We start from the raw sequence: 27788 nt of genomic DNA, 5'->3' as shown, positions 1-27788 counted from the left end.
CGCGCATGCATCCATTTCGGAAAGAAGGAACACAATCATTTTATTGTCATTACACTCTCAACATGCAGATGTGCGAGTTCATCGTGGTGACGGTGCTGTCGTACAGCGGTGCCTACGTGTTCCACCTGCTCTTTGAGGCGCCCACCACGCAGTTCCTGACCATGGCAACATCAGCAGTTGCAGGAAAATTGCTGCTGGCTGAAGATCCGTCGACTCAGCGACATGCCACTGGCAATCAAGTTGCCCACATCGGGATCACAGAGAAGCCGGCTAAAGAGTCCAACGGAGCTGAAGGGTTACACAGCCAAGGACCGAAGTCCACCCACCTTTAGACCCTATATTCACATTTGTTCATTGTTGAGCGTTCGCTCCATGCGCGAGTCTGACAGCCCTCCTAAACATCTGTGCGGGCAGATTCCACCATCTCTGCCGTGGAAGCTCAGCACGAGGGCGCGGCATCAATTCTCGGCCATGGTGACCACATTTCGACAGGGGCGGAATGTAAAAACAAGCGCGTAATGACACTTCACTGTGCATTTTAAAGAACTACAGATGGCCGAAATCAGATCAGGGTCCTTCGCTATGGTGTCTCACAGTTCCACTGTATGATTTTGGGATTTAAACTGCCTTCATTCGTAAGGCAGCACAGAAGGCTAAGTGCGCATCACCGAACTCGCATTTAACACCATACGATCATTTGAAGCGTCTGATCTACAAGAGTAACGAAAATATCTTCGAAGAGGGAATGACACTGCAATGATTTTTTCCTCACTTCAAGCCTCCATCTTCCCATGAACTTCCGACACTTTAAAGGGACACTAAAGGCAAATATTAAGTCGAAGTTGATTGTTGAAATAGCGGTCCAGAAACCTCGTAGTGCTACTTTTGTGCCAAGGAAGTGCTTATTTTGAAATAATAAATCGCGTTTTAGTAGTCCGCATCGCGTTGACGCACTACAAATCACCCGCCTGAAAGCGGTCTTTCTCACGTCACTGTTGCCGTGCCCAACGTTGCCCGCCTTTACTGCACGGCGGCGTGCACCATTCGGGCAACCGGCAACATCACGAGCATGCGGCATTTTGTCGAACTTTCTGTCAGAGCGACTCTCACGAGCGCGCAAAGCAAAACACACGCGGCAGTACGCGATACCGAAACTACCACAGAGACGCGACCGCGTGAGCGAAGCCGGGCGCCGGGCGAAGCACAGTTCGGCGAAAACGGAACTAGAGTGTACTAGAACAGGGGAGTGCTCGGAACGGCCGCAGCACCAATGTACAGAAAGTGAAGGCCAAACAGGGTCAATCCACCTGCAGCGCTGCGATCGGTAGTCTGCAATGTGTCGTCGTTCAAGAGTGGCGCGCGGCTCCGGCAAAGTGGTGCAGGGGTAGAATGCCCGCTTCCCACTCAAAACGCCCGGGTTCGAATCGCAACTGTAGATGGCGGGTTTTTATTCTTAGTGTCACCGTTTATAGCTATGTTGGTTTTTTTACTTTCTTCTTAAAACTAGTTTCTGTTGCTACGTATTGCTACAAAAAGTAACGTAAAATGTAAAATTTTCTTTCGAGTCTCGTCTTCGCGAAAATCTCGGAGGCCATACTTTACGTTTTTGTTAAATCCCGGGCGGTGGCGCTGCAAATAACTGCGCTCGCTCTCAAATTTCGTCTATTTTACTTCACATTTTGCGTTACTTTTTCAACCAACACGTAGCAACTTAAGCCAGTTTTAAGAAACGAAGGAAAACCAATACAGCTACAAAAGGTGACGCTAAGAATAAAAACCCGCCATCTGCAGCCGCGATTCGAACCCGGGCCTTTTGAGTGGGAAGCGGGCATTCTACCCCTGCACCATTTCGGCGGAGCCGCGCGCATCTCTTAAACGACGACACATTGCAGACTACCGATCGCAGCGCTGCAAGCGGATTGACCCTGTTTGGGCTTCACTTTTCGAAGCTCGTTCCGGGCACTCCCCTGTTCTAGTACACTCTAACGGAACCTTTGAACCACGCGCGCCGTTCCCCATGACAACGCCAAAGACGTTCTTTTTTCCATGAATCAAACAGAAACGAACAAGTAGCATTTTATTACGTCTCTTGATGCACGGAAGGTTCTTTTTTTATTGCAGCTAGTTTGATTACTAGTGATTATTGTAGTCGGACACTCTTACATCATCGGGATCGTTTCCAAAATGTCCCACTCGTGGCGCACGTCGCGTGATACATTTAGCTTAATTTCTCGGTAAGTAGGGCACTGCTGTTGATAATATTGCCGTTTTAGCCGTTGTCATACATTTAGCTTTTACTATGACTTAAATTATTTGCCTTTAGCGTCCCTTCAAGCAGACGTGAGTAGACACATTCAAATGGCAGATGGAAGATGTCTGTGAGAACTGCAACTCCCACTCAAACATGACAGGAGGTCTACATGCAGGATTTGACGCTGCAATTCTCAGCGAGCGCACGATAAATGCCAAACACAGATTAGTAGGTGCTGTGTGAAATGGTTGACAGAGAACTCTACAAGTTACCGACCATCCGTGGAATGCGACGAACTGTAAGGACACATTAACCATGGGGTTGGCACCAGCTCTTTAAGCCATGTCAAATTAATGCACTCATGAAATGAACACAGAAATGAAGCACTTTTTGTAAACCTTCAATGACAGCATAGCGATGAGTCAGGTTTTGAAAGGCGAAATGTAGCTGTCGTCTTTCTCGCTTTAAAGAAAAAACAAAGGCAAAGGCGTTTACCCTATATTTAAAGCCGTTCATATTAGCAAAATCTGAACTGCACTACTGTTAGCATGAGAAAAAAAAAGGGATTGCGTGCTAGCATCATTCTGCACCAAAATCAGCCAGCGCTAAGCTTAGACTTACTTACTGTTTTGTTTTTTCATTGCAGCTCAATCAATGTCAGACATTTAGAACTGTATCCACAAATATTCACACACGTGCCACTTCTATGTGAACAAGGCTTCCGTAAGAAAGCCGAAATGTTTTGAACTTTTTGAACCATTTCATTACTGGTCAGCATTTCTTGTTTTCTTTGTTTTCTCATGTATATATAATATGCCTGCAGAATATGTATGTGAGCAAAGACTAAGTTCTCAAAAACCGAACAAAGACCGAATGTAAAAAGCCCATTGTTGCAAGGTCTGCTGTTGGCCATTTTTGCCGTGGTGCTTCAGTAAACTGTCATGGTGCTCATTCACTGAAGAGTGGCCGCTGTTTTCAGTCAGAGGTGAGGGAATACATTTTGTTCTGAACCTAAACTGTGCTTAATATTGCAATTTTTCCATACATTTCTCACTCACGCTCTCTGGACAGTAAAGGAATGCTGAAATATTACAAGTTAGCGAGTTTTCTAGCCATGCTATTAAAAAGAAAAAAATAAGAGGCACCAAATTTCCAGTCTGTCATTTGTAAGTGCATGCTCTCTGCTCTTTTCCAATTGCCTTTTCTAACATCATGTTCAGTATCAGGATTGCCTCACATTCTTTCTTACAAACAGTTCTGGCGTAAGAACCTTTTGTGAATGCGGGGTCGACCTAGTTTTTTGAGGCATTTTGTTTTTCCAACTAAAAGTTTTTCTTTCCATAGTCTAGTTTTCTTTTCAGCTTATGCTGTTTTTATTAGCTGCACTTTACGCAGCTGAAGATAAAAGGAGAAAAAGAATGTGGTGTCAAGTATTGTGGCACACTCTTTTCAAAGCAAGTAATAAGCTGCATATTCTTTTTGTTAGTGGGCCAGTAAACAATCCCAAGGTCCAAAATTTGTGATGACGGGATAACTGCGTATTTGTACGATGTGAACATGCTGCCGCAAGAATTTTGTGAATAAGTGCTGTAATAAGGAAGTTACAGAGGACAGAACAACCTTTTCGTTTTCTCTCTAGGCCTCCTGAATTTTCTCTACCGCGGGACTTCGTCCACTTCGCCAACGTAACACGACGCCACCACTTTATGTCATCAGAGCACAGCCAATGACCAAACAAGGCTTTATCCGCATGTCAGTTACTCGCAGGCAGAGCTGTGAGGAAGTGCAGTAGTGCGAGGCACTGACGAAACAAATACACGACACACCCAATAACTGCATGACCAAAACCGCATCACCGCAGTGCCAAGGCACCGTTTCGCAGTGCCACCAATCGACGAGCTCAGTGCTACGTAATGCTGCCCATGGGCAACGTTGCATCACTTAGTGGGCAAAGAGGAGAGAGGCGCTTGAAAGGGGCGTGGGAATTGTTTTTCGAAATGAAGCGTCTGTGCGGTGTGGAGCACTGTGATATTAACAAAATGTCGCCACTACCTTCTGTAAAAATGAGCAAGCTTGTTTGAGAGGTGTAAAACAAAAGTCGGAGCCTGTTTACTGGCCCTTTAGAACTATTGAAGTTGGCCAATATTATTGCTTGGTATATTTGTGAGTTAGGTATGGTGTCACCCGGTAAAACAAAAAACAAACACTGACAAAAAGAGGCCTACACAACACAAAGAGTGCACACACATCTTCCCCACTGAAAACAAGTAATTTTCTCCCAAGTTTATTCAGTGAACTTTGAGACGCTGTTGCTGCTTCAAATACATGTCACAGTATGACAACACGTGACACTCAACGTACGCTGGACGTACTTCTTGAGGTGATAACATAACCTGCCGCACAGTGGCCTCTCATTGCGGATAGCTATTCCACAAGTGTTAATTGCACGGCTGCAGTCAAAATGCTCTATATACATTGTGGTGCGCACATAAGCAGTCATAGGGGTACTCACAGGGGTCACTATTATGGATGTATCGTGTGTATTTTCCTGTTGCCTCAAAACTCCAGTGAACAGTAATTAAACAGCATCTCACTTGAGGTTCCGTTGAAGTTTCTTTTCCTCAGCATTAAGCGAGCTGCATTTAATATGTGGGACTACGTTTGTATTGTAAGTTTAAAGGTTACAGCGGCATTTGACTTTAACAGGAGAATACCACACTTGAAGATGAAAACAATAATATTGAAAAAGCTGCTTAATAAAGTATCAGAATAAAGTATACACTTGATAACTGGCATAACAATGCGTGTATACTTGAATCACCTTTTATGTGATGTCTTATTTACTGTGCCGTACCTTGGATTATTGGCGCATTTGACCTGCGTTAAAAAACAGTTGCCGAATATGTGCAGCACTTTAGCATAAAGAAATATTTTTCATATTTGCAGTGAGTATATTTAAATGCTTGTTCAGTATCAGCTTCAACTATATACACGGTAAATCAATGCACGTTTGTGCCTTCGTTGATTTTTTTTAAGTATCGGGGGTATGCATTGACATCATCCAAGGCTTCCGTTTTGTGGTATAGCCAACACAGTAAGAAGCTGCATTTTTGCTCTGTCTGTTTATCTCCAGAGCAGAGTGGAAGTTGAAAATCGCGCAACAAAATGGCATGCATTGGTGTCAAGTGACTTCTCCCTATTGTGTATCAGGACCAAATATGAGCTTTAGTTTTGCATCCAGTGTCAAGGTGAATTAATATTCAATGAAAGTATTCATTCAAGCCACTTTGCCTTTAGCTATCTGTAACAGCCAGCCATTTCTGTACATAGTTCGAGTGACCAGTGCATGAATGGGTGTACATGTTTTCATTTTCCACTCGCCTCATCGAGTCATTGCTCTTCACCTGTCATGCTTATGTTCTATCATACTTCACTAGTCACATGATGTAATTCTTTCTCTTTTTTTGTTTTTGTTTTTCAAATAAACATTGATTCATACCTTCTGTCTAATGACTTGGTTAATTAGGGTTTCTGCTCGACTTTGTAAAACTTATGACACACTGACGATAATTCTTATTACTGACAGACAACCGTGCAAACCTGGCAGACATGCTTAGATTCCATGAATGTGTCCTGCCCATGTGTCGTGCCTATTCAGAAAAGAATCTTGGAACCGATTTGATTGACAAACTCATAGGATACTATACTGGCTGGCTGCTGCTTCGAACTCGGGGCTCCGACATTGCGTGCACACAGTGTCACCATTTCACAAAGATGGGAGGGCACTTAACTCATCATGAATGTTTGCATTGTTTTGTGCAATCCTTGATCGAGAATTGCTGAAAAAGGAATGCCACCAGAGCCAACGTTTCAAAAGGAGGACTTGTCTTTGTCAGTGCAGCAAGTGCATTCCTTAGCATGTTTAAAACCTTTTAAAAGAGTTGCAGTGCAGGCTTACATGCAAATTATGTGCATTTCACCCTGACAGTGCTATAAAATAACATTAAGCAACCAACGAGTAAACAGTGTGTAGTGTACAGATAACAGGGGGCCCATAGAGATCATGCAGGAAGAGTTCGTTTATTTATTCTTCCTTACAGATCTAACACTTCACACACTGGCATCACATTCATGCACCACCAACCAGGTCTACTGAGTTGATTTATAGGAAGCACCACTAAAGAACAGTAATCAAGAGTTCCAAACAAAATATTTTGACACACACCAAACCAAATTATTCAAGTTTACTGAAGGTCATACAAATGACATCAGCATAGGGTGGTTTGCCATTTTAGCTTAAATAAGAGGCAGGTAGAAATCATCTGGTTAAAAGCGGCACTTCTTGATATGTTACCTCAATTAGGAGCACAAGTACAACAGCAAAAATATCATCGTGCCCCTGCTCAAAGCTTCGCTCAGAATGCATGGTTAAAATCATTTGTTAGTTAACGAATGGATAACACTGATAACAAATACTAGGCGCACATCAGAGACATGCGCTGCTAGGTATGCATTGCTTGAGCAGTTAGCTTTATAGCACTAACAGATAAAAAAGATAACGAAATCCCTTGAGCATTGCTACAATATAGAAATAGCCAGAGCATTAGGTGAAATGCTGCATGCACCGTACAGTTTACACAAAAAGAACATTTTCACCTGCAGTATTTAGAAATCACATAAGGCCACTATATGATATGATGGTAACCTGCTGAATTATACAATTACTTCTCATAATGAGTTCATTACAAAAGCATTACACCATTACAGAACAGGTTAACACGTACACCAAAGAATTCTTGTGCGCACTTCTAAACATGAAACAACAAAAAATTTCAAGGACAGCACAACCTGCTTTTGGCACATGTCAAATCTATTTGCCCAATTTTCCACAGAGCACCTTTTCCACTTCCCAATCGCAGGGTCTAGCTCAGAGCCACCTAAGTGATTAGTGGCAAGATTTTTGGCATAAATACTATAGATGCTTTTTTTTAAAACACTAACCATAAATCTGAATAGCTGGCTTGACTAAGCAAATCAACTGCAGGCACTACTTTTTTGCAGCATCACAGTTTAGCGTATAAAGACAATAGGCTGTAGGGGTGTATAAAATTAAGGGCAGTGGAGAAAAACAGCCAGTGCCCTGTGGATCTTAGCAAGAAGCTTCATTCCTACGAGCATTAGAATCTAAAGTAAACGACTGACTCTCAGTATCTCCAAGTATACTCCAAATAAAACTACTTGAAGAAAAGAAATAAAATCAACTAGCCTAAGCAGCAATACTATGCGGCCTAGCAGAACTAAAGTCTCATGCAGGTCGGAGCAGAAAACGTGCAACATGCATGCCTAAATACATGAAGCTATAGAGGAAAAGGAAAAATAAAAAAGCCACTGCAGTGAACAGTCCAGTTATGCAGGAGTCAAATAATTGGCTCACAAAGCCGATTATCAGCTAGACTGAGGAACACCATGCAGCTTGGAAAATTAAATTATGATCCAAGTTGGTACAAAAAATGTGCCATGTGCAAACCCAAAATAGCCAAAGCTGCAGAAAAAAAGCATAAAATCTTTAAAAAAGCCACTGCAGCGCCAAGTCCACTTATACCGAAATCCAATAATTAGCAAAAGGCCTATATATCACACCACTGCAAATCAGTCCGGTTCATCCTGCGACGTACTGAATGCAGACACACAAGAGCAAATTGGTAGGTCCCATTATAGATGCCTCATGATGATCGGCCACATGTTTCCACTACTGCATAGAGTGCCATAACAGATGGGCCACTTTGCTGTCATGTGCACGAAGGAAAACCTAGAGAGAAAGAAGGACACCAATTACCGTGCTGCATTACTCCTGCATGGTATAAAGGCAAAGCTTCATGTTGACCACTAAGCAGCATTGTGAACTTAAATTATTGTAAGAAAGAAAGTCAGTCAGCACTATATGTCATAGATATAAATACAGCACAGTTTATCAAAATGGCATCACAGTTAAAAGCAGATAGAAGCAAAACTAAAGGAAAAGCAAAGGTTCTACATGGACACTAAAATCAACACAGACAGACACTTCACGGGATAGCAGTACGGGCACTGTCATCTTCAAGCTTATGACAGCCCCACAATCCCCTGTCTTTTGGATAACTCATCAATAGTTGTGTTCACTCTTCTGAATGAATTATGAGTTTGTTAGAGATGCAATGGTTTCAAAAGAAAATGCAAATTAAACGTAAGGGCTGTTTTTAACTAAACTAGGACCTTACTTCAGCATAATATATTGGGTGTATAATGCAGCTTAACATAATGGATATTGACGCAAGCCATGAAACATTAAACTATGCGCACCCTCCCGGCGAACAACGGTGTGCTTCAGTAACGACAATAGGCCATGACGACATGCGACTTCGCCGAACGCGATCGCATCGCATATGATTGTTGTCGGAAAATAGAGGAAGAAGAAGCGGAGTGCCGCTCGAGCAAGAAGGAGAACGCTTCTTGATCTCCGGAAGGAACGTCGTGCCTATCCTTTCTTCATACTTGGCGGGCACAAGTTAGCCCACAATAAATAGTTATCTTCAGACTACCTGAATTGTCAGTTACAATATATAATGCTGCATAAGCAGCCAGAACCACCTAAAGAGCAGCATGACAACAGAGCAGAGGAGGAGAGGAACGAAGGCCCTCATCGTGTGCCCTGCAATTTTGTCTGTCTGAAACGTCGACAATACTTGTGGAAACAGATGAAAATGAAAACATCACAGAAAGGTCAAGCAGCCATTAAATGCATCATAATGATGCTGATGTCACTAGGTGCTGCGAACTCAGATGAGCCCTCACGCTTACTTTGAAACCATAGTAAAATATGTTCAAGGCAATGTTCACCACTCATACTTGGTCAGAGGTACCTAGACACATATCCAGTAGAATTGAGCAACACAAAATATCTTGAGTTCAAAATTTTGGTGTCAGTGGTCCTTTAAGTGTTGCAGGTTTTATATGAATGAAAAATTCAGTGCATTTTCTGAAGTGCATCTTTAAGGGTCTCATGGCCAACTATGACAATGAACAAGATGATTTAAAAGGCACTCACAATGATCAAATAGATTTTAAAATAAATCTGACTTCAGTTCCTTCATTTAAAATTTGAGACAGTGATGGTGTGAACCGAAATGTAGGAGTCAGAAATTAGCTCCAACAAGATACAACCTTAGCATAAGAAAGAGGCAAATATCAGCACTATGTATAGGTAATTATAACATTGGTAGTGGCCCCTACCTTACTGCAAGTAGAGGCTGGCTGCAAAAACAATGTCTCGTCGAATCAGGCGTGACGCTTCTTCCATCTTGGTGCGAAGTTCAGGATTTCCAACAATTCCTGCAGCTGTCTTGACATCTTTGAGAAGCTCATCCAAGCGTTGAATGCACCTGACTATTATACCTTCCTGAACTTCTGTGAGCTCCATGATGTGTGCAAAGTGCTACATTAAAGGATAGAATAAAAATAATGTTTAAAGCATGATTAGCTCATACTTCGTAAATGAAAGAAGCTTTAATTCAGTGTAAAATTTAATCTGCAAGAAAAAGTGTCCAAACCTAAAAAAAATGTTGACAAAGTGAGTAACAAAGATAGAAATGGAGGGAGGAAAGAGGGGGGGGGGGGGGGGGAGAGGGAAGATGCAAACTGCAAAACACCATCACCACCAAGCCCCCTGTAGGACTCCCAGCTATCGCTCGTCAACCCTGCTTAAGCTGAACACATCGCCTGCCTGCAAATTTCATCAGCCAGTTGGCGCGCGTGACGGTGCAAGTTGTACGTAACGAGCGCGGGCCAAGAAATAGTGATGCAGTACTATCGGTAAATTGACTATCGATAGTATCGATAGTTTCTTTTAAACTATCGATAGTGTAAACAAACTATCGATAGTACTACTCTATCGACAAATTATCGATAGTCCAGTCGGTAGTACTATCAGTAATATTACTAGCGATGTTACTGGCACGCGTGTTTATTGCTTTGTCTTGATGTATTCGAGTTTCACCAACAAAGACTGCTCGGAGCGTTTGACGCAGACCACGCTGCAATGTTTGAGAAGCTTCGCGATTGTTTGAGATCATTTTGTTAAGATTGCTTGCTAGAAGCGAATAGTCAAGTTTATTCGAGAGCTTACGCGAGAACCAGCGATAATGCTGGAAGGTTCGATGACTGATGTATAAAAGACGAAGCGTTCCACCGATCATCAGATTACTTGATGGCCGGCAACTGTTCTCGCCGCTACCAATGTGCAGTGTCTATCGCTTGTATGTTGAGTTTTGATTTTCTGGGCACAAGATCCCCCCAAATAAGAAGCTTCGTATTTCCCAGTCTTTATGCAGCATTCTTCACCCTCACAACCACGTGACCAACTATCCATAGTGGTGCGAATAATGATGCTGTTGCTGGCTGGTCATATTGCCAAAATATTTGCGATAGCCAACTATAAGCTTCGCTTAACTGATGAGCAATTTTCGGCGAGGGAAATAAATTATATCCACAGTGAAAATGGTGGAATATGTCCATTGATAAATTCGTATTCAAAAGCAACCAGTTACACCTTACGATTAACAAACTTAGTTCTTGATAACTTTTTGTATTTTGGAATCATAAAATGCAATATAAATTTGAAGCCGCGCAGTACCACCACACGTAACGGCTTCCTTTCCGCTACAGCCGAACAGTTTGATTTTATGATCATACGTCAGCGAAGCACTCTGGTGAAGAACACAAGCATGTCAACGTTCTTGCCCTTCAGCCTGCTCCTCCGGCTCCACTGTGTACCTTGCGCGCGAGGAACCAAGTTTATGCTGCAATGAGTTCGCGCTGTTGATTTTATACTATCGATAGTACTTACTATCGATACCGCTATCGATAGTATTTTTTACCATCGATAGTTCGATAGTGACTCCGCTATCGATAGTATCGATAGTACCATCGATAGTTCTGCATCACTACCAAGAAACCACCATTAACTTATCGGCCTACCGCTGCAGCGGAGCCGGCGCGTCGCGACCACAGCTGATTTCGTTCGCTCAAACCACGGCTGAGAGCAGCATGTTTGCTGCACGCGAATGCGCTAGTCACGTGGTTCCTTTTGTATTTCATGGGCTTTCTTTGCAGCTTGGAAAAAATGGTATACGTGAGACTTTCTTTATCACAAATAATGCAATTGGGGTTTCTGAAGATGCTCTCAAACTTTGCAAGTCGCATTTCTTTCCTAAAGTCAATATTTAGCAATTTAGTTTAAAAATCCTAATTAACAAATTAATTAATTACCAAACAAAAAATTGTCTGTAGTGCGCAAGATGACTGTCAGCAATTTGCAACTGATTTCCCTCACCTGCCTCTAATACTGTATTTTTTAACCCTTGGCTAACGATAGCGGGGACACCCGGTATGTGTGTATTTTTGTACTGCCCAAACAACAGCAAGGCACTCCTGCTCGGTGATGGTGTAGTTCTTCTCTGTAACGGTGAGAGCACGACTAGCGTAAGCAACAATGCGTTTGCACGAGATGTTGTCACGCTGCAGAAGAACTGCACCTAAACCATGACAGCTAGTGTCAGTGTGAAGGATGGAGGGTGCGTCTGGATCGAAGTGGCACAGTACCGGATCGGATGTAACGGCTTGCTTTAACGCCAGGAAAGAACCCCCGCAATATATATATATATATATATATATATATATATATATATATATATATATATATATATATATATATAAAGAGCCTGCTCTTTATTGGTCGCCGCCTCATGAGGGCCCTCCCTTCAAAAAGGGAGACTTTAAGCCCTGGGTGCAGTGAAGCACGCCTTCTTTTCCGCAGGCGCGCATTTCAGCTTTTGCGCTAGCAGCAGCGAGGCCCACCATTTTTCTGGACTTGTGGCAAAATTGGGACCAGGTATTGCTGGATAACATAACCCTTGGAGCCGCAAATTAACAGGCACCGCAAACGATCCCCACTGATTACTTTCAGTAATTCAAAGTTCCTTGGATTCCGCGTTTTGTATGTTTTGTTGACCCTTTGAGATGCTATGTACACAATTGTGTACACCACTTGTTTTTGCTAATTGTGTCAACTAGGGGCACAAGATACATAAAGCTTCAGAAGAATTGAATCTCCTGCATAATAAATTTGTCTTCATTTAACTTCGTTTTGCAGTGTAGTGTTGCATATGGTCACTTTGCTGAAGGCACTACCATGTTAGGCGAGTCGTTCGACGTTCCGCTTCCCGCAAGCCATGTCAAAAGTATAATTTTCCTTTGCTCAAAATGGACATAACCGAAAATGAGTTTGCACTATATTTTTAGTCTTAGATTTGATTCTATTTATGCAAAAACAGAGCCTGAATGACTTCAGGATAAGTCGATATTTAATTACCGTTTCATTAGAATTAATTACTATAACAGGCATAAATTAGTATATTATGCCATTATTTTTGTTGCACTAGAATATTGAATATTAATGAGAACTGACCGACAGTAATGCCAAGGAAAGTATAGGGGATGTTTTTAGTAGTAAATGTAAGGTAAATGTGAAGAAAGAAAAGTGGACGAAAAGATAGCTTATTGGTCAGCTGCCAGTTCGTAATAAGTTCACGTGCTACGTGACGCCAACAGGCAGAAAAAGAGTGTTCCACACTCGCCGTCATGGCTACTGGTGGCGCTGACTGACGCTCCCACGTTTAAATGTACATATATACCCTATAAAGTGGACGGGGGGATGGCCGCCGCGGTAGCTCAGTTGGTAGAGCATCGGACGCGTTATTCGAAGGTCGCAGGTTCGGTCCCTGCCCGCGGCAAGCTATCTTTTCGTCCACTTTTCTTTCTTCACATTTACCTTACATTTACTACTAAAAACATCCCCTATACTTTCCTTGGCATTACTGTCGGTCAGTTCTCATTAATATTGTGTATAACAAAGAAAACGAGCCCTTGAAATTAACACTTCTTTCCTTCATTCATAGTGAGGGCCTCGTTCTGGCAGACTTGATGCTTTCAGGTAGTATGCGAGGGATTATTGGTCAGCTGCCAGCTCGTAATAAGTTCACGTGCTACGTGACGCCAACAGGCAGAAAAAGAGTGTTCCACACTCGCCGTCATGGCTACTGGTGGCGCTGACTGACGCTCCCACGTTTAAATGTACATATATACCCTATAAAGTGGACGGGGGGATGGCCGCCGCGGTAGCTCAGTTGGTAGAGCATCGGACGCGTTATTCGAAGGTCGCAGGTTCGGTCCCTGCCCGCGGCAAGTTATCTTTTCGTCCACTTTTCTTTCTTCACATTTACCTTACATTTACTACTAAAAACATCCCCTATACTTTCCTTGGCATTACTGTCGGTCAGTTCTCATTAATATTGTGTATAACAAAGAAAACGAGCCCTTGAAATTAACACTTCTTTCCTTCATTCATAGCGAGGGCCTCGTTCTGGCAGACTTGATGCTTTCAGGTAGTATGCGAGGGATTATTGGTCAGCTGCCAGCTCGTAATAAGTTCACGTGCTACGTGACGCCAACAGGCAGAAAAAGAGTGTTCCACACTCGCCGTCATGGCTACTGGTGGCGCTGACTGACGCTCCCACGTTTAAATGTACATATATACCCTATAAAGTGGACGGGGGGATGGCCGCCGCGGTAGCTCAGTTGGTAGAGCATCGGACGCGTTATTCGAAGGTCGCAGGTTCGGTCCCTGCCCGCGGCAAGCTATCTTTTCGTCCACTTTTCTTTCTTCACATTTACCTTACATTTACTACTAAAAACATCCCCTATACTTTCCTTGGCATTACTGTCGGTCAGTTCTCATTAATATTGTGTATAACAAAGAAAACGAGCCCTTGAAATTAACACTTCTTTCCTTCATTCATAGCGAGGGCCTCGTTCTGGCAGACTTGATGCTTTCAGGTAGTATGCGAGGGATTATTGGTCAGCTGCCAGCTCGTAATAAGTTCACGTGCTACGTGACGCCAACAGGCAGAAAAAGAGTGTTCCACACTCGCCGTCATGGCTACTGGTGGCGCTGACTGACGCTCCCACGTTTAAATGTACATATATACCCTATAAAGTGGATGGGGGGATGGCCGCCGCGGTAGCTCAGTTGGTAGAGCATCGGACGCGTTATTCGAAGGTCGCAGGTTCGGTCCCTGCCCGCGGCAAGCTATCTTTTCGTCCACTTTTCTTTCTTCACATTTACCTTACATTTACTACTAAAAACATCCCCTATACTTTCCTTGGCATTACTGTCGGTCAGTTCTCATTAATATTGTGTATAACAAAGAAAACGAGCCCTTGAATTAACACTAGAATATTGAGTGGCTTGAAATAACATTGTATCGATTTGACGTATTTACGGATAGTTCTTCATAGGTGGTGTCTGAAAGGGCTCATTTGAAAACCTGTTTAATTAGAAGATTTTTCACAGTCCCAGTGACTCTGAATTAACGAGGTTTTACTGTACTAGACTTCTGCTAAATACATCAAAAATATGCTTAGGGTAAGTTAGGGAGTACAGAATGAAAAAAGTATTTGAGTGGAGTACAAAATACAATGTTCAGGGTAGTATCTGAGTAGAGTGAAAATTCTCTGAAAAGGTATTTTGTTGCTTCGAAAGTACTACCAAGATTTTTTTTTTGTGACATCTGAAAAGGCAGGCACATTTGGTGGAGGTGACATGAGAGAGACTGGCAAAACCAGGCAAAAGGTTACTGTGGCCCCATCCCCTTCCACCCTATCTGGAAAGTTCGAGGGGGCACTGAAGTTCTATAGTTTGTTGATGTATAACAGAGGGGTACTGTTCACATCAACCTGAGTCGACAGCGCGAATTTTATCTCGAAGAATCTGGGCAGTGGGAAAAAGGGTGCACCACAACGGTTATCCTGAGTTTTCCTAAAACAATCATAGGGTATACTGTAAAACCTCGAGCAAGCACCACAGTAAAAGATAGTCTGACAAGATTTGGAGGGGGGGCCCTTGCTCGGTCACGGATCAAAATTTAAGATGGCGGCAGAAGAGTCACGTGTGCTTCCAATGAAATGCATTATTGAGTAGGCATGCATTCACTGTCGTATTAGCCCTCGTCAAGCGGATAAAGACAGTGAATGAAGCAGTGAAAATGGTGGGAGGGCAGGGGGGGAGGGGGTCTTGCTCAGTCGTTAGTGGATATTTCAAATCTCCAGAAAAAAGGAGGGGGGTGCCTGCTCGGGATTTTACGGTACGTATTTTGTCTCGTAGCAGAAAACTTGTCTGCATGTGTCAAAGGCCCAGTTTCTTTTGTAGGCCAGTGCATGAGCCGCCATATGTGGCGTACCGCTGAGCCCATTGTTAAACCTGAGCAACTTTGAGTGTACACAGCCATACAGCTTGTTTATGTTGAGTAAAAGAACTGTGCCTGTACCAGTCACAATTGTGTGCAGGTCCTGTGCTCTCTTGCTAAGCAATAAGCTCTTTCTTCCCAGTATTTGAAATACTGAGTACAACTGAAATGTATTTAACGTACAACAAAAATGGTCCTCGCTCACAGTATTACCAAGATGCCAAAATACTGTACTCTAAAAGAAATTTAAAGAAACACTAAATGGCAAAATAAGTCTATGTGAATTGTTAAAATACTGGTAATTCTGGAAACCCCGCAGCATTTGATTCATGCCAAGGAAAAGCTTAACTTAAGGAAAAATCACTCTTCAAGGTTCCACATGCCCCCAGCGCAATCCAAATCACCCACCATAGAGAAGGAAGAATGGCGTTGCATGAACCATCACCGCTGTTCACAGCCCGAAAAGTGGTGCTACAGTTTCTTGTCTAAAATATGCCTGAAGAGCAAAAGTATAGCCAGAAAGTGAGCTGATGACATCACATGGATGCGGCCTTTTCTCTGACTTGAGTTACACAATCGAGCAATCGATTGTGTACTCGATTATACAATCGAGTATATCTAGCAAAGCACCACACATATGAAACAAGCGAAATGTGATTGCATGCACAGCAAACCCTTTCGACTAATCATGTCCCCCACACCACTGTCAAGCGACGGTGTCTTCAACATGGCAGCCATGATGTATCTCTGGCAGCTGCTGTTGAACATGTCCCTCTCAGTCCTGCCTTTGATATTGGTGGTGTTACTCAAAGGAATTTGTAACTGGGATGTCACAACATTTAGGCTTATGTTAAAGTGATATTTTCACCAAGAATTGAATAGAAATGCATAGCTAGCATTTTATTCCGTCTTACAATATGCTGCAATGACCTCTTGATTATGAGTGGTGAAACACTAGCGAAAGGATTATAGTGAGTACATGCTAGGTCATCGGGCTAGTACTATTAAAATTAAGGGTGTGCGAATATTCGAAATTTCGAATATTTTTCGAATAGTGTTTGCTATTCGATTCGATTCGCACTGAAATTTTACTATTCGAACTATTCGAACTTCCCAAAGACAAATGCAGTCAACGTCCGGTTGAAAGTGACCCCTTCAGATTTTCAATATGCTTCACCTCATTACACTCTCGTATTGCGGCAAAGCTGCCTTTCAAGCTCCGTTACGGTCGAACTTAGCCAAGAGATGGAAGTGGTCCCTAGATTTTCAATATGCTTCACCTCATCACCCCCCGTATTGCGGCAAAGCTGCCTTTCAAGCTCCGTTACGGTCGAACTGAGGCAAGAGACAGTCAACGTCCGATTAAAAGTGGTCCCTAGATTTTCAATATGCTTCACCTCTTCACACCTCCGTATTGCGGCAAAGCTGCCTTTCAAGGTCCGTTACGGTTGAACTTAGCCAAGAGACAGTCAACGTCCGTTTGAAAGTGGTCCCTAGATTTTCAATATGCTTCACCTCATCACACCCCGGTATTGCGGCAAAGCTGCCTTTCAAGCTCCGCTATGGTCGCAAATGTATTAACTCAAGAAAACGCTGGTTCCAATATGGAGATGAAAGATGTGGCAGAGTTGGGGGCTCAATTAATGCTGTTTTGGACCTGAAATTTTGGCAGGAAGTCCGAAAAGTCGGACGCCGAAGCTTTTTAGCATCCAAAATTTCAGATGTTCTTATATATCGACGTCTACGAGGCAGATTTGGAACTCCGGACTTGAAGGGAGCACACCCTTGTCTGCCACATCACTTGGCCTTCCACAGAAGTTGAAGGAGAAGGAGTGGCTGAGGAAATGGCATCCCTGCCTATCACGTGTAAAGTGTTGTCACCAACACTTTGGTTGCACCAAATCATGTACATAACTACAATTCGGCCTCTACATTGCCTCACTCTTGATAAGAAAGACAACTATGAAATATGACCCCACCAGCGCTTCATCAACCTAGCGAAAAGAAACACTTTCATGTTGCTATCTCACAAGAACATACTTGGGGATTCTCTGCAACTTTTTCTGTAATTTCACTTCGAATTATTCGAAAAATGTTTGAGAAATATTCGAAAATTATTCGAAATTATTCGATTCGATTCGCACTCAATCTTTATTATTCGAATTCGCTTCGCACCCAAAATTTTGCTATTCGCACAGCTCTAATTAAAATGCCCTGCTAGTGTAGTATATATTTTTGTCCTACATTTATTTTAATATCTTGAAAATTAAAGAGCTGTTGATAATAATATTGATGTTTTAGATGGCCTCAAGTATTAATCTGTCAGCACAGCCCAATTTGTTATTTGCCCACAGTGTGTCTTTAAGACTGAGTAACTTGAGTAGAGTGTTTAAGACGCCTACGAGTCTGATATACTATACTGCTTAGCATCTTAAGGGGCATCAAAGAGCAGAATTAACAAAAAGCCTATAACAGGATCCTTAGGGACGTCACAGTTGTGGCTAGGTCAGCAAACCGATTACTAAATATGTAATTATATGTTATAAATTATGTATTTCTTAGTTGTTTTTTTATTTCTAGTACTTACAAATTACTATAGCTCTAAATGACTCAAATAACTCTTAAGTACTGTATAGATGAAAACAAATGTGATGAAGTTTTTAAAATTTTCTTTGTGGAATGGCATCCAGGCTATGTGGGTACACGTCAGTCTTAGCAAAATGAGCATGTTTTTTGTGAGACTACAAGTATACAATATTAACTGGACACTACATCAGAATAAAATTCTTGCATCAGCTGCCCATAACTTCAAAAATTTCGCATATGACCTGGAACCCATTCACTATTATTATCCAATAAAGGAACAGTATTCAGCACTGAAAATCAAGCACAGACTCAGCCTAAGAGCTTTTAAAGACTTTTCGACACAATAAGAACAATACATGTGAAAACACTAAGAAAGTCGGGACATATTAATGGCGTCACGAGCACGACAGTTTGGGAATAAATGTTATGAAGGCGAACTGGGTCTTTCATTACGCTCATGAATAAATAGTCCTTTTACGGCAAATACAGATACAAAAAAGTAATACCGTTAGCCCAAGACTAACTGAAATCTGCCTAAAACCCTCCCTCCCCATAGGCTTTTTTCTTTCTGTCATGACCTTAATCTCCAGCTCAAAGAAAAAGACAGAACTCCCCTTTCAAGGATGTGTTACTGAGAAACACAAAAATGTTTGCTTGGTTAAGCCGATGTATTGAAGTGAGCTGTTAAACATTGATGACTATGTGTAACTTAAATTATGGAACATGTTAATGCAGTTGCAAAATAATGTCGATGCAGTTGCAAGGTCAACTGCTAATCTGTTTACTTTCCTTCCTATGCATGTGGCACTACCATACTATGATGCCATGTAGTACTGCATTTACACGAAAATAGGTTGACCCCTGTATATAGTACTGAACTTATCGAGAAATAAAAAGTATCAAAGGTAACCATTTAAACATCAGTTGATCTATATCTTTTTAGAAGAATGAAAAACTTAAAAAATGAGCACACCTATATTTACTGTCATCAGTTGGGGGCATCCACAATGATATCCAAACTTTTCATTACTTTTCTTAATGTAATTTCTTCCTTTCTTTTCTTGGCGTGCATTTACCATAAATATAACATGCATAACGTACCAATGCAGCCGCCATTAGTGCTGCTTGATGAATGGCAGGTGACAGGAACTCCTTTCATGATCGGTGCTTATGCTAGCTTTGTTTTTGAGTATAGGTCAAGATTCCTAGGCCACAAGTGTAGGCTGACAGCTCATTTTGGGCAACATTAAAAAAAATGGCTGACCTACATTCAAATAAATATGGTAGCTTGTTCTGAAAAGCTCATGTAGTGTAGCATTTTTAGAGGCCACATTCTGTGTTCTGTACAGTACGAGATCAAACTGAAACATTTCTAAGGAGAAAAATTTCTACTTCTTTAGCAATTTCTGAACTAAATTGAGGTGGTGCTATCTATACTTTTACAGTCAATGGTCACACTTTTATCTGAAGATAAATACTGACTTGCATTTTCATAAGCTTAATAGAATAACATTAGCAAAGATGCCACGATGTAGTTCATGAACCTATGTAGCAAGCTCAAAGGTTATTGATGAGCACTAACAGACAATAATGCCAAGGAAAGTATAGGGGATGTTATTAGTAGTAAATGTAATGTAAATGTGAAGAAAGAAAATTGGACAAAAAGATAACTTGCCGCGGGCAGGGACCGAACCTGCGACCTTCGAATAACGCGTCTGATGCTCTACCAACTGAGCTACCGCAGCAGCCATCCCCCCGTCCACTTTATAGGGCGTATATGTGCATTTAAACATGGGAGCGTCAATCAGCGCCGCCAGTATGCTGACGGCGCTGACGGAAGCTCCCATCTTTAAATGCACATATACGCCCTATAAAGTGGATGGGGGGATGGCTGCTGCGGTAGCTCAGTTGGTAGAGCATCAGACGCGTTATTCGAAGGTCGCAGGTTCGGTCCCTGCCCGCGGCAAGTTATCTTTTCGTCCACTTTTCTTTCTTCACATTTACATTACATTTACTACTAATAACATCCCCTATACTTTCCTTGGCATTATTGTCTGTTAGTGCGCATTAATATTGTGTATAACAAAGAAAAAACGAGCCCTTAAAATTTCCACTTCTTTCCTTCAAGCTCTAAAGGAGGAACATCTATCAAGGCCAACACTGAAATATGCCACACAATGCACTCAATACTAAATAGTGTAGGGGGTACAATTGTAAGAGAAAAATGACTCATTCATCACACTTTGTAGGGAAGCTCACAAGTACCCACCATGCCTCTAGCCCAGTGGTAAACCACATTGCAGAGACCAAAGCTGAACTGCTCTACAAACTGCTCAGCAGGTTCATCAAAGCCACTCTCTCGCTGCACACGACCAATCTTGTGAGCCACCTCCACGAATTTTTCCACTGCCTGAAACAAGGCAACAGCATATTGTATGTTCAAAAAGCAAATAAAACAGTGCCAAGATTCAAATATCAGTAGGCAACATGAACAATGAGAATTCCATTAGCAGTGTAATGACATCAATGTTATAGCAGGCACAAACTCCATGCAGTACTCTTGCACAAGGTATGGAGGTAAAACTTATTTGTAGGGGTGTGCGAACATTCGAAATTTCGAATATTTTTCGAATAGTGTTTGCTATTCGATTCGATTCGCACTGAAATTTTACCATTCGAACTAATCGAACTTCCCAAAGACAAATGCAGTCAACGTCCGGTTGAAAGTGACCCCTTCAGATTTTCAACATGCTTCACCTCATTACACCCCCGTATTGCGGCAAAGCTGCCTTTCAAGCTCCGTTACGGTCGAACTTAGGCAAGACACAGTCAACGTCTGATTGGAAGTGGTCCCTAGATTTTCAATATGCTTCACCTCCTCACACCCCTGTATTGCGGCAAAGCTGCCTTTCAAGGTCCGTTACGGTTGAACTTGGCCAAGAGACAGTCAACGTCCATTTGGAAGTGGTCCCTAGATTTTCAATATGCTTCACCTCGTCACACCCCCGTATTGCGGCAAAGCTACCTTTCAAGCTCCGCTACGGTCGCAAATGTATAAACTCAAGAAAACGGTGGTTCCAATATGGAGATGAAAGAGGTGGCAGGGTTGGGGGCTCAATTAATGCTGTTTTGGACCTTAAATTTAGGCAGGAAGTCCGAAAAATCGGACGCCGAAGCTATTTAGCATCCAAAATATCAGATGCTCTTATATATCGACGTCTGCGAGGCAGATTTGGAACTCCGGACTTGAAGGGAGCACACCCTTGTCCGCCACATCAGTTGGGCTTCCACAGAAGTTGAAAGAGGAGGAGAGGCTGAGGAAATGTCATCTCTGCTTATCACGTGTAAAGTGTTGTCGGCAACACTTTGGTTGCACCAAATCATGTACATAAATGCAATTCGGCCTCTACACTGCCTCACTCTTGATAAGAAAGACAACTATGAAATATGACCCCACCAGCGCTTCAACCTAGCGAAAAGAAACACTTTCATGTTGCTATCTCACAAGAACATACTTAGGGATTCTCTGCAACTTTTTCTGCAATTTCACTTCGAATTATTCAAAAAATGTTTGAGAAATATTAGAAAATTATTCGAAATTATTCGATTCGATTCGCACTCAATCTTCATTATTCGAATTCGCTTCGCACCCAAAATTTTGCTATTCGCACAGCTCTACTTATTTGTTTTTGTTTCTTTGTTTAGACGTGAAAGCATGGGAAGGTAGGCTGCATTAGAGCTACCCCAACATCCCAACAGCTATCCCAACATGATGAAATTGATATTGAAGTAACAGATAAGAAAAGGAAGGAAAAGACAAACAATCAAAGGCACTATGTACAGTACTCACAGATTGAAACGCGAAATTTAGGGCTCAGTAATGCACATACTTCCATTTCCAGCATCTACATTTCGTGTCATATCAGCATAATTTCGACTTGAACACTTACATCAAAGCCAAAACACCGGCGTCTATGATGTCTTGACTTCTCTCTTGTGTACGTGTTTGCATGCCCTGTCTCTTTAAAATGAATCAAAGCCAACATTAGCTTTAGTGGCCAGATTTGCAGTGACATGACGTGGTTATTACGAGCAATTGCTCATAGCGGTCATTATACCAAGGAAAAAAAAAACGATGTCACGTTTCAATCCGTGAGTACAGTACATGTACAGTTACCAGCGTACAAAGGATGTCGTCTGCGAACAGAGTCAAAAACACATTGGGCAGTCACCATGATTCCCGTGGATAGAGTCTATATAAATATTTTTCATGCAAATAAAGATAAAATAACCTTGAGATATGTCCAGTAACATCCCAATATGATGGAGAGAAACAATGTCAGCTGCAGAGAGTTCATTAGGTTTATGTCCTCTAAAAGATCACAAAGTGCTCACTGCATGTGTCTGGTTGCCAGGGTGTGGTCACGATCCAACTGTTTTGCTCAGTGTAAGAAGTCACTTATCGAGTAAGCTCAAATGATCATGCAGTTGAATATGCTGTTCTTTGTACTGAGGGCACTCTATGACGGTATGCTCCACTGATGCAATGGAATTATCAGTGACTGCATTGTGGGAACGTTCTTCACTTGATGGGGCAGAGAAAGTGAGGACTTTATGCTACATTTAAGTGTAGACAACGTCCCTGACACTTGTTGCTTAGGTTGAACCTGTCACGAGAGTATAACATCTTTTTTATAAATTTCCTTCAGGCACCACCTTCTCAATCCTTCGCTATGAACTGCCGAGTACTGCCTGACTGCAGCAGGTGCTCCACAAGCCTGTTGCATTCTGATACCTTCCTTACCTCAGTGAGGAGCATTATTGTAAGCTTGGCCCAGTGGTCATGTATAGCCAGTCAGCCTTATTAGACACTTGGCATGCGACTCACACCATCTACTATTTCAATTAGGCTTATCAGTAAATTACACACAAAAAAAGGCCACCATCTACTATTTCAATTAGGCTTATCAGTAAATTACACACAAAAAAAGGCCACTTGAATTGCGAGAGGACGTTTGGTAAGCCAGAAAAGATGCAAAGAATAAAAATAGCTTTGCGACACAGCCCTAAAGTTCCTATACCAGCTTGCTGTGACATCAAGAAATGTTTATCAGTAGAGAAGGATCACACTGCGTTTAAAGATAACAAAAATACTAACCAAGCAAACTAAGCGACTTCCAGGCAAAAATGGCTAAAGATAAGCTAAAACAAGATGTTTTTTTGAAAAGTTCATTGTGTCATATATAATGACATACCACTGCCAAGATTTCGGTATGAAATGAAAAAGAGGGGTGCCTCATTTTCCCCAGTATTAACAAACTTTCTCCTACAAATCAGTGAAAATAGGGTTCTTAAATGTTTTTCCAGTCACTATGATTTATAGTTTCGTTCTTTGTGTACCTTCAATAAAGCTGCTTTCAATAAATGTCCATCTTTAAAGGGCCCTGCAACACTTTTTCCAAGTAACCATTGAATGGCTTTGTTAAAGGAGTTTATTGCCTCACAAATCAACCTCCGCAAAAATTTGTTGAATCTGTCAAGTACGAGCGGAGTTATAGAGATTTGTCGCACGCTGTGATTGCTTTCTCTCTTTCTCATCCCGATGAGCGCGCTGGAAGCTAAGCAGGGAGGGATGGCACGGTGAAAAGAAGTTACGTCACGTGCGCGTCATGACCTTGAGCACTTTTTCTTTCTTTTTTTTTTCTTTGAACGCGCGGCTTACTTTCAGTGTGATTGCGAAATGCGCACAGGCGCGTGACGGCCCCCGCGGCAGCCGCTGTAACTGTGCAGCTCACGATGCTCAAATCAGCCAATGGCCGTGAAATTGGGTATATGGCACGGTCATTTGTGTATATGGCATCATTTGTCGAGAGAAGAGGGAACGATTTCTAGCTAACTTCGAGAATTCATTGTAAATTCGAGGCCGCATGCTGCGCTATAACGTTTGGCTCACGCGTGCTCAAGAGCCTCGACTACCGATCGGCAGCGTTTTCTGACCATGTTGGAAAAGTGTTGCAGGGCCCCTTTAAAGCCATCTCACTGGTGTGTCAAAGGGTAAAGGAAAACACAGTGTCTCATTTGCACAGCTGTGCTTGAATGAGTAATGTGTTCCTTACTGACCAAGGAGAAAGCTTTTAGTTCCTGGGTGAGCCTCCTTAAACAAGCACACTTCCCTGACAGTGGCCCAGTACTACTAGTATATTAGGTACTTATAATGATTCAGCAAATTTCCAATAACAATCGGTGCTATGCAAAAATAAATTGCACACTAAACTGAAATTCCAGCTGCATATTGAATAGGTAAAATGGCAAATTCTGTACTTATGACTTCTACTTTTGGGAAAAATTGAATAGCATATAATTAAATTAGACGATGGCATTTCACTAAGCAAATGATGCCAATGTGTGCTTATGACTTTCCAAATCATCACATAAGCACACCCTGCATATTTTAACACTTGACTGTTACAACTTAGGGGACATGATTGGATTTGGTTCTCATTCAGACATGTCGTCATCCACGACAGTGTCTTTATCATGCTCCACCTGCTACACAACCAAGCATAAATTTAGACTTTTACAGCTTGCATCATTCACCATGCTCTTTCATTTACTGTTGCTTACACCGTGAAATAAGGGTTTAATTGGCAAATGCTTGAATTACATGTTTTTCATGCAGTGGAGTATAGCTTTTGCAGAGTGAATAGTAGCTGTGTGACTGAGCTGTCTTTAAAAAACAAGTCCAGCAATATTTTACTTATGGAAGTGGTTATACTACAGTCCTTTTATAACTGTACCACTTTACATTCCGAATATGTACAATTTGTGTGATAATGGCGAAATAAGTTTGAATATACCAAAAAAGACTATAGTGAAACCGAAAGTTGGCTGAGTACACAGAACTTTTTTTTTTATGCAAGTGCTTGCGTATGAACAGGCCTGGAACAATTCCTAGTATCATGATGCACAAACTTGAACTAAAACAATCTAAATATTCTATTGCAACAAGCTCTTTCGTGTTGTAAGAGAAAAAGAAAAGGTTGTGCTGCTGCTGAAAAGCCAGCAGATTGGTTTGCTTATGAAAATGAATCCTGCATGCCTCAAAGAGAGATTTACAAGGCATCAGTACTAGCACTGCAGCTGCTGTGCTGATAAAATGAACAGTAAGCACAGGATAGCTACTAGTACAAATTACATATTTGAGAGCTTAAACAATCAAACAAATTTTTCCCAGTCTAGCCCAGGCTTAATGAAGCATTTGCATGTTTTAAAGAAACTGGGGCACCTGACTACCATGCATGTCTAGCCTAGTCACCACATACTCACTGCCTTCATGGAGAGTGGGATGACCACCTCGTCATTGGAGCGTTGCTCATAGACAAAACAGGAGAATAGGCCGGCCACTTCAGCTGCACCCAGGGTGAGCAGCGACTCCTGTAGTAGCAGCTCGGTGAGCATTACTTCGTGGCTGGACAGAGAGCGTGCCACACGGCCCTTAAGTGTCAGTGTACCACTTGGCTCTACATAGCCCAGCTTCTCCAGAGCCAAAACATGGCTTCGGTAGTCAGGCATGGAGGCAAGGCTTTCCTCGGACAGCTGGTGCTGCAGCTTCCGCACCTCCTCTGACAGCCGCCGCCGCCGTCGTTCCTGCTCAAACTGTCCACACAGGCATCACCTGTACAGTGCTGCTCACAACAGGCAACACTCACACACACTTGCTATTAAATGTTTTTGACGTGCAAGGCTGTGGGTGAAAAGTGCTATACAAGGTGCTATCCAAGAAAAGCAACTATGAGCACACAGTTCAGGGTTAACAATCAAGAGATAATACGATGCCGTCCATCGTCATGTGCATCCTTTAAAGGAGTCTAGCAACACTTTTTGAACATTGCATAGTAATAAACTATATTGGCCATGAGACAATGCTGTCGTGAGTGAGAAGAATAATGGGAACTGAGAGGCTTGAGCCTTCGCCTTTGGGTGAGGACTGCTACATTTCCTTGCATATGTCTATGATCTTTGGCATTTAGAAGAAAAAAATGCCTTCCCAGGAGTGTTTAATTGAACCTTTCATGATGCGTTGTGTGCTCTGTTGAAAAAAGTTTTTTTTGTAATGTACCGTTGTCCCCATGCTATTATACTCTTATGTCCTTGGATGCATCACCTAAGAAATTACATTCCTAAGGCATGTACAGTGCTCACGGATTTAAACACGACATTTTAGGGATAAGTCATGCGCATACTTTCGTTTCCACCATCGTCAGTTCATATTGTGTCGGCGCAATTTAGACTTGAACACTTACATCATAGCCAGTGTTCATAGCGACCAGATTTGTAGCAACATAACGTGGTTATTTTGAGCAATTGCGCATACCAGTCGTTGTACAAAAAGTTTTGATGTCGCATTTCAACCTGTGAGCACTGAACACTGCGTTCTTTTGGCTGGCTGGGTTGAAAACTGCAGCCCATGTAGCGCTCTAGTGAACGCTCCCTATGCATGTTAAGTTAAGGAGCTCAAGCGCGCTCGAGCCAGCATAGTGCCCTCTAAGTGAACTTAGCTACTAAAAGCAACTTCCAGTTCGTGATTACGGAGTGTATCTATGCACTCCAACTCTGGAGATGGTGTGTGGGAGTTTGCACCTACTATGGCTTCCAGTAAGATGACATGTTTTTCAACCTTTCCACTCCTGCAAGTGCACCACCTTGTACTTTCACCCCTTTTTTTCTTTTCAACTTTGCACACTGGCACAGTAAGGATGGGTGCAAACCACGTGAAAAGCCGTGCTGCCAGTATGCATGAATTGAGTGGTACATTACAAAATTGTCACTCGTCGACCCCATTTGGTAGCTAAATTTATATGTAAATACGCATTTGTGCGGGGCCTCATGTTATTCCGGAAACGGCTGACAAAGTGGAAGTGCAAGTCGAAATGTCTCTAATCAACTAGCGGGGATGTTTTGTATAGTAGAGAACCTGCAGTAAAGAATAGCAGCAATTCCACACAAACAGTTCCTGCGATACATTACCTCTGACAGCAGTGAGACCTGCTTGCATCACAAACGTGAAAAGCTGTTCCTGCTGTGCATCAAGTTCCTGGAGTTCATCATTGCCAATCAAGGTCTGCAAAAGCTCATCTGCCAGCGGTGCTGCACTTATGAAGTGGGCAAAATGCGAAGGTGGACGCAACGTAATACTCGTTGGATAGCAGCACAGTGCTTTCATATACTCAAAAGCAGTTTCCGTAAATCGCTGTTAAGTTACGTCCGGAAAGTGTCACGCCCAAGCAAACTCAAGCACGCGGGTTTAGAGTTCTGAGCACAGTAACTCAACACAACCACTTTGACATGCATTCCCTCTCTCAAGGAATCTATAGGGAATTTACTCAGATGGTTATAGTTCCCTGTACTCCTGACAGCTTTGCTGGGATCCTTGTAAATATGATCAACTCTGAAGCATAGTCCTGTTTATCTACAATATGCAATGACTGGGCCATCTAAAACTGGAAATTGTAAAAAAAGAAATTCAGCACTGATAAAGGTCAACTACTGCTACTACTTCACTACTTCATGTTTCCTTGAGTGTGCTTACTTGAGGCTAGCCACAGCATGGTTCG

General features: G+C 42.3%; 2 protein-coding genes across 4 annotated transcripts in view; one reads left to right on the top strand and one right to left on the bottom strand.

The window, feature by feature from the left end:
* LOC119399533 (nose resistant to fluoxetine protein 6-like) overlaps positions 1 to 5703 on the top strand; it is a 90376-nt gene extending 84673 nt beyond the window's left edge. For both annotated transcript variants that reach the window (XM_037666352.2, XM_037666345.2), the window contains exon 14: positions 69 to 5703. In XM_037666352.2, coding sequence (XP_037522280.1) covers positions 69 to 332 — 264 coding nt within the window. In that variant the 3' untranslated portion in view covers positions 333 to 5703. The remainder of the gene's footprint in view (positions 1 to 68) is intronic.
* Positions 5704 to 7243: 1540 nt separating this feature from the next.
* The window catches only part of LOC119399514 (helicase SKI2W), a 114229-nt gene continuing 93684 nt past the window's right edge, over positions 7244 to 27788 (bottom strand). For both annotated transcript variants that reach the window (XM_037666321.2, XM_037666329.2), the window contains 4 exons: positions 25501 to 25830; positions 20444 to 20584; positions 9521 to 9722; positions 7244 to 8060 (listed from right to left, as the gene is read on the bottom strand). In XM_037666321.2, the coding sequence (XP_037522249.1) occupies positions 9522 to 9722; positions 20444 to 20584; positions 25501 to 25830 (672 nt within the window). In that variant the 3' untranslated portion in view covers positions 7244 to 8060; position 9521. The remainder of the gene's footprint in view (positions 8061 to 9520; positions 9723 to 20443; positions 20585 to 25500; positions 25831 to 27788) is intronic.

The sequence above is a fragment of the Rhipicephalus sanguineus genome, chromosome 1 (assembly GCF_013339695.2).
Source record: "Rhipicephalus sanguineus isolate Rsan-2018 chromosome 1, BIME_Rsan_1.4, whole genome shotgun sequence".
Classification (NCBI taxonomy): domain Eukaryota; kingdom Metazoa; phylum Arthropoda; class Arachnida; order Ixodida; family Ixodidae; genus Rhipicephalus; species Rhipicephalus sanguineus.
Note: the sequence above shows the minus strand (reverse complement) of the source record. Positions and strands in the feature narration are given on the sequence as shown.